At 38.8% G+C, this 19,913-nt stretch overlaps 1 protein-coding gene across 1 annotated transcript in view; it reads left to right on the forward strand.

Moving 5' to 3' along the window:
• Positions 1-19,351, forward strand: part of alk (ALK receptor tyrosine kinase) — an 860,900-nt gene extending 841,549 nt beyond the window's left edge. The window contains exons 26-29 of the mRNA XM_056477460.1: positions 13,585-13,686; positions 13,852-13,986; positions 15,577-15,667; positions 17,216-19,351. Of these exons, the coding sequence (XP_056333435.1) occupies positions 13,585-13,686; positions 13,852-13,986; positions 15,577-15,667; positions 17,216-18,163 (1,276 nt within the window). The 3' untranslated portion in view covers positions 18,164-19,351. The remainder of the gene's footprint in view (positions 1-13,584; positions 13,687-13,851; positions 13,987-15,576; positions 15,668-17,215) is intronic.
• Positions 19,352-19,913: the final 562 nt, after the last annotated feature.

Below are 19,913 nucleotides of genomic sequence, written 5' to 3' on the forward strand. Positions count from 1 at the left end.
ATACGGCGCGATTCATTTCCTTTTCATTACAGGCGCAGTCCCTATGCAATCCTCAAAACAGTCAGTTCATGTAGACATCTAGATCTTGTTAGGAAAGCAATCAAATGCTTTCATTATAGATATTTGCATTTTAAAGTGACACCTCTGTTGTTTAATGTATACAGATTGTTTAAATTATATAGTGAGGGGGCCAGGTATGGATTTGTGACTCACCTATACTATATCAAAGGGAAGTATGCAGTTTCAGCCAGTGACCTGAAATCATGCTAGTTATGCTCCTAAATATATTCTATCTATCTATCTATCTATCTATCTATCTATCTATCTATCTATCTATCTATCTATCTATCTATCTATCTATCTATCTATCTATCTATCTAAATCCTATCCATCCATCCATCCATACATCCATCCACCTACCCTTAATATAAGAAGGTAAGTGAGGTCATGCTATTTAGCGCTGGGTAACAGTCCAACCATCAACGTCCATGTCTCTCAGAAGCCTTATTTTCAGGATGCTGTCTAGTGTAAATCATCCTTTGACATAACTGAGCAGAGGATATGCCAGCGCCGCTGTGATGAAATGAAAGTTGTTGTGAGCTTGACTGGCTCTCAACCGCAACCAGAACCTGTGTCTGAAAACAGGGCTCACTTAGCTGGTGAAAGAAGGGTATTATTAGCCGGAGAAAAGCTAAAGGGAAAAAGATGGAACTTTTTTTTACTCCCTCTGGAGTTATTGCCATAAAAGCACGCTCTAATTGCTGATGTTGATTTTTTCTTGCGTTTTCCCGCTGAGCTCTGCAGACAGGACAGGAGTTCGGAGCTGTGAGGAAAATACGATTGGGGATGAGGAGAATTACAGTGGAAGCTCACCTGAATATTTGATCTCATTTTAGAGAATGAAGGATGCTGTGATGTCATCATTTTAACTAGTTTGATTTAACTAAGTCGACTGTTTTGACAATTAATTAGATTTAGGTATGAGCCAGGATGCTCGTCTAACAGCTAATTAGGGAAGCTGACTAGTTTTCTAGTTTTTCATCCTTTAATATTCATAGCATGGTGCGCTAATCTGGATAATTTACAGAGGTCTTGGAGACGGTTTTAGCTTGTTGACAGTAAACTGTAAGACTGTTGCTGTGCTAAAACTCTTTCTGACAAGCTGCATCTCGAAAATGATCCTCTTTACAGCACCATGCCTAAAATTATCAAAGCTAAAGAAATATTCAACACCACCAAAGCTGTCAAAATACAGCCTTTGTATCAAACTCAGCATATTTAACAATGCATTTTTACGGCAGTTGCTGCGGGAGTCCAAATCATTTAGAATGAACAATGTTCCTGTTTTTATGCCTACTCCTCTGTTTGGCTGAGGACTACTGCAGTTTTGAGTGCTAAAAATGTTATTAATATGAATAATTGTTGGAATTCTGTTCATTTTGCATTTCGGCTCTGTTGATCCTAAATGAGCCATAATTATACATGGTTATAAAGACCTCTTGAGTTGTGACTTTTAGTCCTTGCTTGCTTCGAAATTATCTAGCTCTATGCTGGCTAACTCATAAATGTTTAAATTCATGAAGTGACCCTACTGAAAAAAACAGCTTAAACCAGCCTAGGCTGGTTGGCTGGTTTTAGCTGGTCGACCAGCCTGGTTTTAGAGGGGTTTTGGCCATTTCCAGGCTGGTTTCCAGCCATTGCCAGCCTGGTCTTAGCTGGTCAGGCTGGAAAATGACCAGCTAAATCCAGCTTGACCAGCCTGGTTTAAGCTGCACATAGCTGGTTTTGGCTGGGCTCCCAGCCTGGCTAGGCTGGTCACGCTGGTTTTAGCTGGTCATTTTCCAGCCTGACCAGCTAAGACCAGACTGGAAATGGCTGGAAACCAGCCTGGAAATGGCCAAAACCCCTCTAACACCAGGCTGGTCGACCAGCTAAAACCAGCCAACCAGCCTAGGCTGGTTTAAGCTGTTTTTTTTCAGTAGGGGAGTATTAATATTTAAGTTTTTTTTTTGGTGGTCTATGAAGACCATGCTTAAAATGAGTTATAGCTCTGTTTATAATGATTTATAAATGAAATATTTTCTTAGGACCACCACATATTTGGCTTTACAGTATGTATTAGAGGTAGAAATCTTTAGGAACTTCACCATACAATTCAATACTGGTCATAATCCGATGCCAAAACTATTCTTGACCTACATTTTGATTCTGACCTTCCTCTGCGTCTACATTAAAACGTTGAAAACACACATCACGTGACCACACACACACACTCTAGAGGCACTGCAGCGTGCTTTGAGCACATACTCATATGAGAGGCCTAAGACAGTGACCATCTGTCCTTTGTTCATCTGAAGGACAGAGGTGTTAAGAGCCCAGAACTTGCAAAATGGCTTCTTGATCCAATCGACATTCTACTTCGTCTCAGACACAGAGAGAGCCGTGGATCACAATCTACTATCCCACAAAAGGGACACAGAATGGAATATTTCACTTCATATAACTTCAAACGATTATGTATATATTTAATATGCACTGCTTGAAATACTCCACTGTATGAAACCTTGTTTATTGATGTTTATATATGAATGCTTAGGTAATGATCAACATTACATAGTGATGTTCCATGTTTTGGAAACAATGTCTTGGGTAAATTAGATGTGGTTTGGAAAGTGATTTATGCATAGGAACATATTTAAAACTCTTAAATATAATAACAGTTTAACTGTGGACTATGAGTATGCAAATGCCAGTCACACTATGGATGACACCTTTCAGTGACCAACTCACAGGATAATCCAATCACAATGCTGGATTTGAAAGGCGACATCTTATTAATCCAGAAAAAGGATAAAAACATTCTCTAAAACAATGTTTCCCAACCCTGTTCCTGAAGGCACACCAACAGTACACATTTTCAAGCTCTCCCTAATCCAATACACCTGAATCAACTCACCAGAACATAAGAAGAGACTCCAAAACCTGAAGTGAATGGGTGAGATAAGGGAGACATCCAAAATATGTTCTATTAATGTGCCTCCAGGAACAGGGTTGGGAAACACTGCTCTAAAAGATGGAGAGCCAAGGAGAGCTTGTAACTAAAAAAAGTGGTGGTACATGGAAAAGAGGAAGGGGAGAGTAACTCGGAGGAAACAGGAATAGAAGTGAAGGAAGGCCTGACACACAAGGCTATCCGAATCGTTCAAAGACTTCAGAACTTTGCTGCATGTTCCAGCAAGTCTTTTCATGGTGATTGGATTCACAGTACTTTTTCCAAGGTGTCTGAAACCATAACTTCAAGACTACCACCTCCAGAAACCTGCATGTACCAGATTTCCAGGAACTCTACCTTCAAGGATAAAGACGTCGGTGTATGCCCGACATTAGAACCACCACCTCTTGAAATATCCAGTTATGCGTGTCCCAGAATCTACATATCTTTTCAAGAGAGCTAAGTCTGCTCATTCCATGCTTCAAGACCTGCACGAAAATCCAACTTCTTCCAACCACTGCATCAACGGCAGAAACAACCACCACCTCTAGAAATATCCAGTTCTGCGTGTTCCAGAATTTTCAGATTTCCTCTTCTTAAAGCTCAAGAGAGCCAAGTCTGCTCATTCCATGCTTTAAGACCTGCAAGTAGATCCAACTTCTTCCAACGACTGCATCAACAGCAGAAATGTAAATATACCACTTTCCAACCCTCTAAGCAGAGATGTATAGTAACGAAGTAGAACTACTTCACTACTGTACTTAAGTACTAAAAGGCTGTATGTGTACTCTACTAGAGTATTGTTTTTTTCTCCTACTTTCCCTTTTACTTCAGTACATATTTTTGATGAGTTTAATACTTTTACTCTGATAGACATTTATTGTTACTAGGGGTGTCAAAATTATTGATATCGGTTCAGTAATAGATCATAACTAGTTATTACATACTGACATAATTTATCTCCTAGGCGCGATGTCGCTGTAGAATACTATGACGAAGGAGGCGAGGGCGAGTAAATAGCACTCTTACTACAATGAAGGCGGCACAGCACAAGAGCCGCTATTTCACTACTACAGAGAAATGCTGTAAAACTCCATCTCTGCCTCTCTCTCTTTCACTTTGGACGTTTGACCCGCTGGTGTTTGTGAGGTAACTTCCTCTCCTCTTGGCTGTTAAAGCGATACTTGTGGATCCTGACACAAGCGTGCCTGAGGTGCGAGTTTTCTCCATTGTGTCTAATATGGATTACCTATGATACCCGCATATTATGCGCATACAGACTGTAACCGCGACTATTCTTCCCGCCATCGTTGAACAGCGCTTTCATTTCTAAAGCCGATTGCCGCCCTTTCTGTTGAGCAGGTGAAGACCAATAACCAATCATAGGGGTGTAAGACCTCGCCTGTCAGCGCTCAAAAAGCAAGCGGGATAATATTTACATGAGTTTATTTGCTATAAATGCTAATGCTGTTTTCTGTGCATGTTGTGTGCATGCATTTTGTCTGATACATTCAGAAAGAGTGTTTTCTTTGAGCAGGTCAAATTAAGAGTACGGTTCATATATCTTACTGCTGTATCAAATAACAAAATTGTATTACAAATAATATATAAATATAAATATATTAATAGATTTTAATAAAAAAAATTCTTGTGTTGTAAAGAAAATCTGATTATGTATGGAAAGCATCGCCAATGCACCGAGATGCACCTAGATATTGAATTGAACCAAATCAATGGCATGATAATCGTAACCGAACCAAACCTTGAGACCAGTGTACATTCACACACCTCACGTTACAATGATAGACCTTTTCTTGGCTACTACATGGAGGGCGCCATAGTGACCAGCGTCTTCCGGTAGAATGTTTAGAACTTTCGTTCACAGCGTTTACAACTGGTAATTTGCAATCCGAAAATGGGTTTCAATAGCGTTTTGAGTGGATTACGGAGTGTTTTTGTGACACACAACTTTGAAAGGTGTGTGTTAAAGCTGTTATAATCTGTCAGATATGTGGTTCAAGCGCGAGAGAAAAACAGTATCGTAAGCCATGTTTCTTTTCGTTCTGCTTAATCACATGCCCCAAAATAAGATATTTAAAATAAACAAAACAATATGATGTCTTTTGACTGCTTTCTTTAATAACTACATCACACAATACTTGTACTTTTACTTTCGATACTTGAGTCGTAAATTTTAAAATAAACTACTTGCAATACTTAAGTACAAAAAATGTTGAATACTTTAGTAGTTCCACTTAAGTATGGTGCTTAAAGAGCACTTCAACTTCTACTCAAGTCACTTTTTGATAGAGCACTTGTACTTTCACTAAAGTATGGGTCTCTAGTACTTTATAAATATCTACCTCTGACCTTGTCATAGTGTGTTCAGTGTAAAATATTCTAGTTAATTAGATGTTTATAACTGATATTTATTAATAACAAAAACTTCCTTAGTTCTTTGTTAATTTAGGTTTACCTGATCAGACTCTAGCTTGTCTTTAGAAAGAGTTATTAATCATAATCCTTAACTTAATCACCTTCATGACTCACCTATGCACTTCATTTATTGTACATTTAGTAATTTTAGTTACTCTTGTTTACTCTTTTGTTAATAAATACACATTCATTGCAATTGTGTCTTCCTCGTGTTGATAATACAGTAAAAGGCTCTACAAGTCAGACGATGTAATTATCCTTCAGATTTGGCCAGATAATAAACACCTTTACATTTGTATATTTTAATTAACAATATTTGATTGTTAATTATTTTGACAGTCAAAGCTGTCTGGTGCCCCATTTAAAAGGAGTTATTTATCTGTTATGACTACATTAATTGGTGCCCTCATGTGAGGCTAAAATATCAATATTAATGTCAATATCAAAATATGTTAATATTTGATGAATCCAATTATCACTACAATGGAGTGGTACAGTACGATACGGTATGGGTCACCTTTATCAGGCTTGCATTTCCACTGCCAAAAGGGTACCAATAGACAATAGACAGAATATTTCAGTCAATGTCATTCTCGCTCGAGGAAATGTCAAAGTAAAGCTGTACGGGTCGTTCACATATCATATGAGAAGCACTTCTCGCAAAATAGATGCTTTATACATATAAATACTTGTGTATAAATGTTCATTACTAACCTTTCTATGAACAATATTTGATTATAACTGTAGATCAATGATAATTAAAAATGCAAAATAGCCTACTGTAACGTCTGCGATTATATAAAATAAATAAATGCAACATATATGAACACATTCAAACCCTTACAGTCTCCAATATGCTACCAATTACAGAAAACTAAACACAGCATATATTTAGTTCTTATTTCGGTTCAAAAACAACACGCAACATAGTCCAGAGTCAGTGCAAACCTCTCACCTGTATCTTTAATCTTTGCCAGCACATGTAACCACTTGTTAGAAAGTAATTTCGTCAATCCAAGTTCATAATAGTCCAAAAGGTGATGATATTATTTAAACATTGCAGTTTGTTCATCTTTTAGGTTGCTGAAAAATATAATTAGCTTTTTTACCGGCTTCTCCTTTGTTTTTTTGCGTCACTCTCGGGTTTGTCCATTTCTGAAAGGATCGAATGTAAGAAGAACTTTTAATAATGATGCGCATGTTATTATCATGACCTCAAGAAGTTCGTCATTTCAAATATATTTGCGCGGCGAGCTCACATGAGAAAGCGAAACCACTCGCGCTTTAGACAGCCTTGTAAACCACTACGGTGCTACTTTGTGGCTGTTTATTAAGATGACGACAAGGTTTGTTTGAGCTCAGGTCAAACATGGCTCATTTTTACATGTATATATTATTACGGTGTAATGTCTTGGCTGTGTATTTAAAAATGTTGCCTCACAGCAAGATTAGGTTGAAGCTACAGGCCCAGAGACCCAACTGCAGACACACACCATGCTGCAGCAACCAATGACATACTGGACCTGGTCCACTACATAATGGACGATCGCCTACACCTCCCCCTACCTTAAACCCAACCATCACAGTAGCATGGGTGTTACCTTAGAGGGTGGTCCAATGTCCACTACGTAGTGGACCTGGTCCATCCAGTATGTCATCGTGGTTACAGACTGCATTGATGACATCTCGCAACTGCATGCTCAAACCAGCACTTACAAGTAGCAACATCGGACACATGACCGTAACACTAACCCTAACAATAGGTCTGGAAGTGCTGGTCTGAGCGTCCAGTTGGGTCTGCAGCTTCATAATGTTGCACAGCAGGAATGTCACTGGTTCAAGCCTTTACTAGGCCAGTCGACGTTTCTGTGCAGAGTTTAGATGTTCTGTCCGTACCCGCGTGGGTTTCCCCCAGATTCCCCTGTGTCCTTCCACAGTCCAAAGACTGTGGAATACATAAGTGAATTGCATACATAAGTGAATTGACTCAACCAAATTGGCACCATAGATGAGCTCTTAGTCAGCAGTATATCTCTTCATAGCAATCCCTATAATCTGTCAAAGCCTTCTGAGCATCTTCTGAGCTCAGGGCTCTCTCCCGGGAACGACATGCCCAACACGCTTTATTATCAATCATCAGCTGTGTAAACTTTTGAAAGCTGTTCGCACATCTGACTTCAAAGTGTTGTATCTATGATGACTCAAGGTTTTGCTTATTTGAACAGCCACATTTTGAGAATCGGTTTAGAATCATTAGATAAAGAATCGCAATGAATATATTTTTTTCCCTACTCCTATGTATGTAAAGAATATACAAAATCAGACATCAAATTCCGCGCATTATTTATCTAGATTTCTGCATTAGTTGAGTTTATGAACTTAGCGTCTTCCCTATGCTAAACTTTGCCTCCCCGCCTCATCATTTCTCCTCAAATTCCTCGCCTGTGGCAGCAATGCATACCACCTGGGAGTCGATATTCAGTAGCAAATACAAAGGTTCTCTGTGATGTTCTTGATTTCATACTTCAAAGAGTTTCATTGTTGCTTTCCCTTGAGTCCTGGCTTCTGAGATCCTTTCTCGTGAGTGAGATTGCCGGAAACTTGAGTGTAATGATGGTATGTGTTGTGTGTATGTGAGTGAGTGTGTGTTTTCCATTGGAAGGTAGAACAGGCCTATAGCTGACAATCCCAGAAGGCCACACGCTTGTTTAGAAAGAGCCCGATAAGTCCAGCATCATCAAGATTTTGTCAAAAGTGCAAATGCTTTTGTTTGGGAGATAGCAGGCAGTATATCTCTGTGGCCTCAGTCTCTCTTTTTACTTCTTTTTTGTGTGTGATAAATGCACAGCATAATACCCCCACAAGATTATTGCTTCAGCAGCCTCAGGATAGCTGATGGCAAAAAAACAAGACCTATTTGTCTCTGTTTTCCCCCCTTCTCTCTCACTTTATTTATTTTGCACTGTTGTCAGCATAGGGTCAGATATTGGAACTAGATCTTGATAACATCAGCCCGGAATGAGGAAAATGGTTTCAGACTCACAACAATCACACCATGAGAAATGTGAAAATGTTTTTTTTTGAGTGAATATGTGGTGCTTGCCAGTGCGGAACTCACCTACACAGTATTATCACCTACACTGGGAGGTTGCCAAAATTGTTTATGGAGGTTTCTAGTGTAGGTTGATGTTATTGAGTTCCAAGTCTTATTGATGATATGTGACAAGTTGTACAATTATATATATATATATATATATATATATATATATATATATATATATATATATATATATATATATATATATATATTTTTTTTTTTAATATATATATTATTATTATTATTATTATTATTATTATTATTATTATTTAAATTATTATAAATTGTGATGTTTACAAAATGTGTTGAAAAAATCTCTCCATTAAACAGCATTTGGGGAGTACTTGGAAAACAAATAGAATTGATAAAACTAATTAACAATCTGTGGCATTGCGAGAGGGGGCTCAAGGGGCTAAAGCATTGGGGGCTTGTTGTATTGTCAAAAGCCCCCAATCTTTTGGAATATGTTGCATAAAATAGGTTGTATTACATTTATTTTGTTATCCAAGTATTTAAAATTGCCACATACATCACTGGTTGGGTATTTGAATACTCAGCTGTTCAGCAGTACCTGTTTCTATTGGCAGGTGGTAGTGCGACTGTTGTCCCACGACAAGTGTTAAAAAATTCCCGCCACTGCACTGTCATCATTCATTCATCATTTTTAAGGAGCTGAAGCTGATGAGGTAACAATACAACTGATTTGCGAAACTGAATAGTTGTAACTACTGATGAAGCTTAATAAAAAGACTTATTTGGGGCTACGCCCCAAAGTATAATAAAAACTTGCCCCAAAGACATAAGTATAATAATTTAAGAGTAAATTATGATGATATTATTTGTGTAAATAGTTTTGGTAAAACTTTGGTAGCGATTTTACAAGGTTTAACATTAGTTCATTACATTTTCAAACTAATTAAATAAAACGTGTTAATATAAGTGAACTTAATTTTAACATCAACAAATGTAACTTTGGATTTGATTCATGTATTAATCATTATGTGAACTGAGCTTACTGACACCGAATAGGTCAATGTTTATTCTAGTATTAACAAACATTTATAATTTCAGTGACATTTGTTGCTAATTATTCGTTATGCATTACTAAACGACCCCATTGCACAATGTTACCATAATAAATTAATAATAACTATGTTAACTGTGCTTAAAAAGTTATTTTCATGGCACAGATTTATTCTGGATATGATTATTTTTATTTAAAAAATGATAGGATGCCTACTATTTTGCCAGCTTAAGCAGGTTTATGCTTTTCAAGTTTCTGAATCACCTTGAATTTAATGAATGTCACTGTGGATAAATGCATCTGCCAAATATATACATGTAAATGCAAGGGTGGTACTGCTGAGACAATGGCTTAACTTGATGCTTACTTGCATGTATCATATTTCTCATACATCATCAAAAGCATAGTGAAGATCATTTTTAGACCATGAATATTCACCAAACAGTGTTGTTTGTTTGCATAAACCTAGCATCTTAATTTAAGCATTTTCTACATGTGTCAACTCATCCAAAAATCCCTTAATTTAATCACAATAAAAACGTAAATAATCAAAATGTAACATTTAGCTTATTTTTTAACTATGGCCTAAACTTGATATACTTGTGCCTTTACCTTAAGCACCATTAACTCCAGTTATGACAGTTAAGGCTCCGGTATACTTCAAATGTAATTGACGAACGAATTGAACGTTGAACAAAATTCCTCACCAAAGCAAACTTTGAGCTACTATTGTTTCTGTTAATTACTCTATTGGTTCGTGTGTTCTGGAACTCTGCTTTATTTGACTTGCGATTTGATTCATATCTTATATTCATGGGGGTCAGACAAGACAACAACATCCAAGACAACAACTCGAAGTTAGCAACATGATTACACTGGATGGTCAAGATGCAAAGCTGGTACAGATGTATCGGTCACACTTTATTTTGATGGTCCGTTAAGTTACATTACATCTACATGCCAACTAATTCTCATTAGATTATAAGTAGACTGTTAGGTTGGGGTGAGGGTTAGTGTAAGTTGACATGTACTTGCAAAGTTTCTTATAGTCAGTTAAATGTCTGTTTAGCAGCAGTATCAACAGATATTGAGCAGACAGTCTTCTAATACTGAAATGGACCATAAAAATAAAGTGTTACCGATGTATCTGCACCTGTGTGGTCACTCGCAGAGAGATTTTAAAGACTTAATGGAGGTCAAACATCACACAAAAAGGGTATGAAGATGGTTGCGCGTTGGGTTCGGTGCACATGGGGACATAACAATATGGGAGATGGGTCTGAAATATGGGAGACTCCCGGGAAAAACGGGAGTGTTGGCAAGTATGGGTGAATGGAGAATGGCATACTCGGAATTTGTGCTCTGCATTTAACCCATCCAAGTGCACACACACAGCAGTGAACACACACGCGAAGCAGTGGGCAGTCATTGCTGCAGCTCCCAGAAAGCAGTTGGTGCCTTGCTCAAGGGACTCACCTCAGCCTTGTCAATGAGGCTGGTGAGAGTGATCATTATATTATACTGCCAACACCTACAAATCCTGATGGTGCCGGGACTCGATCCTGCAAACTATCAAACACAAGTCCAACTCTCTAAACATAGCTGCCTCAGACTGACATATGTTTACTGTTCTTCAGCTATTCTTCTTCACTCACAGCCCAGATCATTTGTTTGAGGCATATAAGTGAGCAGTGTGAATGACCCGTTTACAACCCTACCCTACTTCAGCATGGAGTTCAAAAACAGTATACAGTCACTCAGCCTTTTAAAACTTATTTTGCCTTGAAATGAAGAATGACAAATAACTTTGTCTGACATGTACTAGGTACTTTAAATTGTGATTTCTGTTTACCTAGGAGAATAATTTAAGGGTGTTGCATTATAATCCTTTAAACACAGCTCGTATAATCGTTTAGTTTGAATATTCAGTGAACAGTAGCAGCTTTACAAAAAACAATAGATAAAAAGGCCTAAGCAAATGGTAAGAAACCATACAAATTGGAATTCAACAGGTATCAACAAAGAAGAAACATTTTGCAGCACATATTTGATGCATAAGTTAAAATATGCACCTATAAATCTACTAAAAGGAATTCCCGGAAAAGGTCATAAGGTGGGATAAGACACTAGATAGGGGTAAATATTCCCCTCGCATCCTGGCAGCTAAACTCATTGGATCTACAATTGCTCACACCACAACTGTGGATATATTTTAGCTGCTGTGATGCAAGCGCAGCAATTGCCCATGCATCATTTATGCATGTGTGTTTTCCTCTGCTTGTTATCTTGTAAACAATCACATTGTGATCATTTCACAAAAACGGTCAGGTTCAGCGAGTAGGCCTACACATCAAGTCACAAAATGTGAATATTGGCCCATATCGGTTTCCTGCCTATTGTCCGGGGCATCCATACTGATTATAATCACAATTGGTGCTTTTGCCTAAAAACAGACTGATAAGAATGTTGTTCCAGAATCAACAAGAATGCTGTTGCAGCAACACTTCGGAGTTAGTAACTAGCCTTTGAGATTGCTAGATTCAATCTAATAGGAATAGGAATGTAATGTGTATTTATATAGTGCATTTATTGTGTACGGCCATACACCCAAAGCACTTTACAATCATGAAGGGGTCTCTCCACACCACCATCAGTGTGCACCATCCACTTGGATGATGCGACGGCAGCCACAGAACAACAGCGCCAGTGCGCTCACCACACACAAGCTATAGGTGGAGTGGAGAGACAGTGATAGAGCCAATTTGGTGGATGGGGATGATTGGTAGGCCATGATGGGTTAAGACCGATGAAGAGAATTTAACACTGGGGTTACACCCCTACTCTTTACGAGAAGTGCCATGGGATTTTTAATGACCCCAGAGATAGTCAGGACCTCAGTTTAATGTCTTATCCGAAAGACGGTGCTCACTAACAGTATAGTGTCCCCGTCACTATACTGGGGCATCAGGACTCACACAGACCGATTGAGCACCTCGTCCTAGCCTTGCTAACACTACTTTTAACATCAACCTAGTTTTCCCATGTGGTCTCCCATCCATGTACTAACCAGGCTCAGCCCTACTTACAGTAGCTTCAGTGGGTAATCGAGTCTTGGGCTGAAGGGTGATATGGCTGTGGCAGTTCTGACTAACAGTTGATCTCAGGAAATTAAATTAACCAGTCTATACCATCTACATGTATAAGCATATATTAATAATTAATTAAAATTAAAACAAGTAATTCAAGCAAAACTTCTAAAAGATCAAGCATTTTCCATAAACACAGCCCTTTTTATGACTCAATTTAGAGGGATCTAGTGGCTGGGCATGGAGTCAACATTTAATTTACTTTGCTTGTCCAGAACATCTGCATATTTTATAGGACGATTAAGACATTTGAATTAAGCAGGTCATCTGAATTAAATAGGCCAGTCAATTTCCAAAAAAAAAAACAGAACACTATATATCCTAACCCTTTTTAACACATCCTACTGAAAATCAACTGGATGGTTGTGAATTCATGCAGTTTTATTTAATTTCCTTTGCTTGTCTAGAACATTTGCATATTTTAAATCACGAGTAGAACATGCAAATGAAGCTAGACTTCACAAATGAACTAGGTCAGTAACTTTCCATAAAATGTACGTAAACTTTTCTCTTTAATTCTAGCCTCGCAGAGGAGAACAATTAGATTATTCAAGCATTGGACTCGCATTTTAAATGAACGGCAACCATTTTATAATCACAGCTCCTTCTTTTACCACAAAGCCAAGCTATATGCACACAATTAATCACAGGCTTCATTTAATGAACCATTTAGTGACTAAGAATCAGATCAAGCCTTCAGAGAACATGGTGAGCAAATGGCCAGCTTCCCATCCTCGCAGAAGTTGCACGTAATGTTCCTCCATTATGACTTTCCAGCTCCTTTCTTTCCCCCCTGATTTTTTCACTCTCTGATCTGCGACTGGACTTAATAAGTCACTCCACTCTGCTTTTGTCTACAATGTCTCTTTTTTGTCTGTTTCTTCCACAGAGCCAGCTATTACAGGAAAGGAGGCCGCGCTATGCTGCCAGTCAAATGGATGCCTCCTGAGGCCTTCATGGAAGGAATCTTTACCTCAAAGACAGATACATGGTGAGCTCTGTAATATAATTACATATTTAAAAGACTCATTTGCTTCTCATTCTGTCATATGCTACAGCAGCCCCACTGTGTTTCACACTATACTCTTTTTCCATAATTACTATGCTTTCATCTCACTCAACCCTTCACTTTTCCCCCATTTTATATGATTTTCAGGTCATTTGGAGTTTTGCTGTGGGAGATCTTCTCACTGGGCTATATGCCATACCCAAGCCGCAGTAACCAAGAGGTATTGGAGTTTGTTACTAATGGAGGCCGGATGGACCCACCCAAGAACTGCCCTGGGCCAGTGTGAGTGGTCTTTTTATGCACACCCAATTATACAGGGTTATTAAAATTTGGACAACCTTAATTTCTTCTTAAATAGGAAGAATATGTTTCATACATATGCATTTCAATGCTTATGTAAGGGTCCAAGGGTTATGTAGTCCTATGATGAAACTAACTGTATGGGTGAAGGTTAAATATGTCTAAGCCTTTTTAGCAAATGTGAAAATAAATATTTAAATTTTTTAAAATATATTTTAATTTGTTTCCAAGTCAGAATTTAATCTGACACCAATTCATAATAATTTTACTTTAGATTCGTCTAATTCAAGCTGATCACCTTATAGGTTGTGATTTGGTCCAATTTAGATCGATTAACCTAATAAATCCTTATTTTGAGTTCATGGTTCATCGTTTACCCAAAGTCGCTTAGAGTCAGTATGCTGGCCAGCTACATACATCTGCTCACGGATACATCCTCGCCAGTTCTGGTTCTTAGATAGAGGATATAACTGTTAGCTAATTTCCTTTAAGTAATATTAGGCAGTCCCATGCGTGCTCATACTTAAAGAAAGTTTGATTTAGCCCCTAGATTATATGGTTCTTTTGATAGAGGATATAACTGTAAGCTAATTTCCTTTAAGTAATATTAAGCCGCCCCATGCTTGCTTATACTTAAAGAAAGTTTGATTTAGCCACTAGATTATATCATACTAAGTCAGTGATTGTCAGAAATCAACAGGTCTCTAATACTTTGCCTATGCTCCATTCATTGAACCATACATTGCATCATATAAGTCCTGATGCAGAGCTCAGAGACTTATACACTGCAGCGGGGTATCCTGGCTACAGAATTCCCCAGACACTTCTGCACCTTTCATCTAAATACTCAAATCACCATAAATTTAAGACAATGAAAGCTTCACCAAGACTCTTGCCTGGTCATGAGTTGATGTGAAGACCATTTTCCCTGGAGTGGAGCATGTGGCAAAGATCTTATCAAAATCAAAACCTAAATTAACTGACATTAGAGAGATTGTAAAATATTATAGTGAAATTAGGACCACTTTACCAATCACACATAGACATTTAAAATGACACCAAACATGAATATAGAGCCACAAGATACACCATATTAAAACTTAGACATTCTGTGTGGAGCTGCTCTGGTGGAGAAGGTAAAGTCCAGGGCAAAGAGGGTGGCTCAGGATGCATGAGCGAGACAACCTGAACAACTGGTTAGCTAGCTGATCTTCTTCTCAGATTAGAAAGTTTATTGTTTTAGTGCTTGACCATTCTCATGGTCTTGTCTCGTGTGGAGTTCCATAACAGTTCTCAGGGTTTAATATTATGGAGAGATATAGCCATCCTTACACTTAGTTTCCCTTTGCTTTGATTTGTGCAACTGAAAACAGGCTAATCAAATAATAAAACTTCCCTAGCTGGAATTTTTAATTTAGTTTCTAATCTAATCAGGGGATCATGTTGCAGAGTTGTTCTTTGAAACGAAGTCCGAGGAAAGCTTTTTTTTAATCTTTGAAATAACTCATTCAATCGAGACAGTAATACTGTGATATCTAATAAAAATTCATTTATTATTTTCTATGGAAATAGGTACCGGATAATGACACAGAGCTGGCAGCATCAACCAGAGGACCGACCAAATTTCTCTACTATTCTGGAGAGGATTGATTATTGTCTGCAGGTACTAACTCTCAAAGTTGTGTATTTTCATGCTATGCAACAGTAAGTTTGTTTTGCCTCTTTCCAGTGTGGTTTGGTACAGGTAAATACCATAGAATACACAAAGTTTTTCCTGGTTTCTAAGGTGGTATCCAGATTAGTTTCTGCATCTTCATTGCTATGAACCCTCTGGGGTCAGCAAATAAGCTGAAATCTCTGTGAATACTTGCATATACATAAAGCTTGCAATCTCTACTTTAAATGAACCAACTACACCTATAAACAAATGTTCTCCAGTTTTGTAATTCATATGAAACGAAGACGAAGTCCTATCTGACCTAATAAATTACCACCTCTGGCATTCAAACGCAAATCACATGTGACGACAATACCCACAAACTTGTAAACAAAGAGGTCACTGTCATTTTTGGAGGATATTTGGTGTCCAGAATAAGAATATATTGGGAACTGCTACAGAAGACCATGATTGGATGAGGCATTATTGAGAGATATAATGTGTAACCAGGGCCGGCACATCCATAGAGGTGACCTAGGTGGCTGCCTTGGGCGGCAGAGTAGTCAGGGTGGTGTCTGCGACAACCTCTGCCCCAACCATGCTCTTTACTTTCATCCCTGACGTCAGCTATACCCCCCACCCCCGCTCCTCACTTCTCAAATAGGACACTTTAATGTCCATGACAAACCCCCTCCTCCCCACTCTTCACTTTTGCGAGGATTGGCATGAACCCCGTGAGGTCGGCATTATCGTCATTTGCCTAGACGCCAGTTCAGTTTGTTCCAGCCCTGTGTGTAACACACAAGTTATTGATTTTTACGGTAGTTACATAGTTTGACTGACAGGATGATGTCTGATCTTGTCCACCAGAAACAGCCATAAAGGTTGCTGGTGATCTCATTGCATACGAGTGAAAGTGGGGCTTGACATCCTAATGGTCCCATAAACAACAATGGAAGACTTACAGCAGATACTGTTGTTGCTTCTAGGCATGTGACTGTCACAAGAAAACAAGCTTTGTTAGAGCTAGAGTTGAGTATCATTCATTTCTGCAGTCAGACATTGCATTTCTCGATGATTTATTTAAAAGTTGTGCTTCCGGTATTGTTGATTGCCTAGTTTGTTTCACGTGCAAGTGACAACTTTCAGTAACATTTTATTTTGATGGTCCATTTGAGTATTAGTAGACTGTCTGCTTATTATCTGTTGATACTGCTCCTTCAACAGACAATTAACTGACTATAAGAAACTTTGCAAGTACATGTCAGCTAACCCTAACCCCAACCTAACAGTCTACCTATAATCTAATGATAATTAGTTGCAATGTAACTTAAATTCAACAAACGGACCATCAAAATAAAAGTGTGACCCAATTTTCTGTAAACCAATAGCATTCGGCAGCGAGTCTTGCTCCCATTTTGGTTCCATACTGTACTGAAAAATCACATGCCATATTTGACTGTATCAAACCACACTGTGCAGTGGAAATTAGCCATTAGATTTGTTTTATCACCAGTGTTGGTTGGGTAGATAACAGACTTTCAATTTCCCTAGGATCCAGATGTGGTGAATGTGCCTTTGCCTGTCGAGTATGGCCCTATCCCTGAGGAAGAGGAGAGGGTACCCATGCGCCCTGAAGATCCTTCTGCCCCATCCTTGCTTGTGTCCCCTCAGGGCACAGAGGATGTTCCATCTGCCACCCAATCCGCTCAAACGAAAAAAGATGGGGAGGCTATTCTTATGGCCAACCTCTCCACTGACAGCAAACTACCACCTGTCCCCCCATCTCAGCCTCACCCTCATCACCATCTTCAAACCCCAGTAGTCACTGCTCCCGTACCAGCTTCTAAACCTTCATCTACAACAACAAACGCCCAGGATGGAGGGCATGTGAATTTGGGCTTCATGCAGGCCCACTCATCAGAGAAGGAAAGCCGCAACAGGAAGCCCACCAACTTGTGGAACCCCACCTATGGCTCGTGGTTTCTACAGCAGCAACAGAAGAGGCAGCAGGTACAGGCACAAAGGCAGACAAGTGGTCCAAGGATCCCTGGTGAAGGTCAGGAACAAGCATGCCGGACTGTGACAGTAGCGGAAGCTCTGGGCCTGCAGCAACAGCACAAACAACAGCAGTACCAACAGCAGCTCCAGCGTCAACAGCAGCAGCAACAACAAGGCCTGTGTCGACCACTCTTGCCTCCACCTCCTCCACCTGCCCCTGCCCCTTTACTCTTGGATTCAGCTACCCTAGCACCAGTTCCACTCTACAGACTACGCCGCTTCCCTTGTGGGAATATCGGGTATGGCTACCAGGAGCAGGGCCTGCCTATGGAGCCAATGCAAGGGCCCCAGCTTCCCCCGCCTCATCCCGGCCAACAGAGGCCCATCTCTTTGGCCCGTGCAAGTGGCCCTGAGGACAGTCGCCCACTTTTGGTCACCATGGGAACAGTGCAGGACTCCAGACTCCCGAAAATGGAAGGGCACAATGCCACTGTGCTGTAACCATGCACATTCTTTATCAGCGCTCACTTTTGCAAAACACTGTGCTATCCATTTATGTCCACTTTTGCCAAGCCCCTTTGCGCTTTTCCTTTGTGCTTTTTCTGAATATGGAACTTGATCTATTCTGCGCTTGAAACTCGGAAAACCTTGAAAGCATCAGTCATTCAAACAGAACGATTTTCATTTGGATAAGGTAATGAAATTGAGTTTCTGAAAGCCACATTTGAGAGACCAAAAAATAAATAAATAAATACATTTAAAAATATAATAAACTTATTAAGCCCTCACAAGGACTAATTCTGTGAAAAAAAAGACTATTATATCAATGATATTTTTCCATAATGGGGGAGGAAAAAAATAAAACGGGTTTGTTGATGTTTGCTTGCCTGCTTGTTTATTTATTCATTTGTTAATTTATTATTTGGAGGTCATGTAAATTATTAATGGGTGTGCTTGAGAAAGCAAACTGCCCCCATTCATTATGTATCATTTTGTTCACTCTTGGACTTGGTTGGCTTTTAAATGCAGCAGTTTTCATCTATCGTCAAACATAATGAATAGCAGAAATCTCTAATGACTTGTGTGTGCGCGTATGCGTGGGTGTGTGAAACTGGTGAGCGTTGGTGGCTTTTTTTCAACAAGATAACCTGTTGTTATGGTGTTGGAATAGAAGCCTGAAGAGACCAGTGAGTGAAGGCTCTTTCACAGGACTCATGTCAGAAACCTCAACATTAAATTAAAGGCAGGTTATTAAAACATGGTAAAAGCAAAGAAAACTATTTGTTTTTTGAGATGCTTTCAGAAAGCCTTTTCAGCTACTCTAAGTCCCCCAGAGTAAAACAGTTGAGTTTTACCATTTTTCTCTATCCATTCAGCCAATCTCCAAGTCTGGAGGGAGCACTTTTAGCTTAGCTTAGCATAAATTATTCAATCAAACGACCATTATCATCTGGTTCAAAAATTGCAGATAGGTTTGATGATTGTCTTATTTAAATCATGACTCTTCTTCTGTAAAGTTGCTATTTTCTAGGCTGAAATGGATAGAAAGTACACTCTCTGTCATAATAATCAAGAACTTTGCTGCAGTACCATGGCTGCAGTAGATGCAATGATATTTCACAGTGCCTTGATTATTACACTTAGTACACAATGTATCTACAGAATTGTCAAGCTTTAAATAGGAAAATTCTCAAAACTCTTTTTTTAACATTAAAAAATGTAAACTTTGAGTAAGTTGCTAATGGTCTAAACTGATTCAATCAGTTAAGGTAATTGTCAAGCTTTAAATAAGAAAATTATTGAAACTTTTTTTTAAACTTTTTTATGAGTGAGATGATAATGATCTAATTAGTTTCAATTATTATGCTAAGCTAAGCTAAAAGTGTTCCCCCAGACCGGGAGATCGGCTGAATGGATTCAACAATTGTAAAACTCTACTGTTTAACTCTTGGGAACTTGACAACACAATCTCATGTCAATGCGTTACTTTTTGTTTTAGTGGCTAATTCAAATCGAGTTTGTACGATCTCATTCATACAATTTAGTATAATTTGCTAATCTCTCAATGACGGTTGGATTTAAAGGCAGGATTTGGTGCCACGCCACTGAACCCGAACAAATTTGTAAGAATTAGCCACTAGCCTTGTAAAATGGTTGACCAGTAAGACCTAAGACTGATTTATACTTCTGCGTCGAGTAATCATGTGACCCACAACGCATGCCTTGCACGTAGCCATGCATTTATACTTCT

This window comes from Danio aesculapii, chromosome 17, assembly GCF_903798145.1.
Source record: "Danio aesculapii chromosome 17, fDanAes4.1, whole genome shotgun sequence".
NCBI lineage: Eukaryota > Metazoa > Chordata > Actinopteri > Cypriniformes > Danionidae > Danio > Danio aesculapii.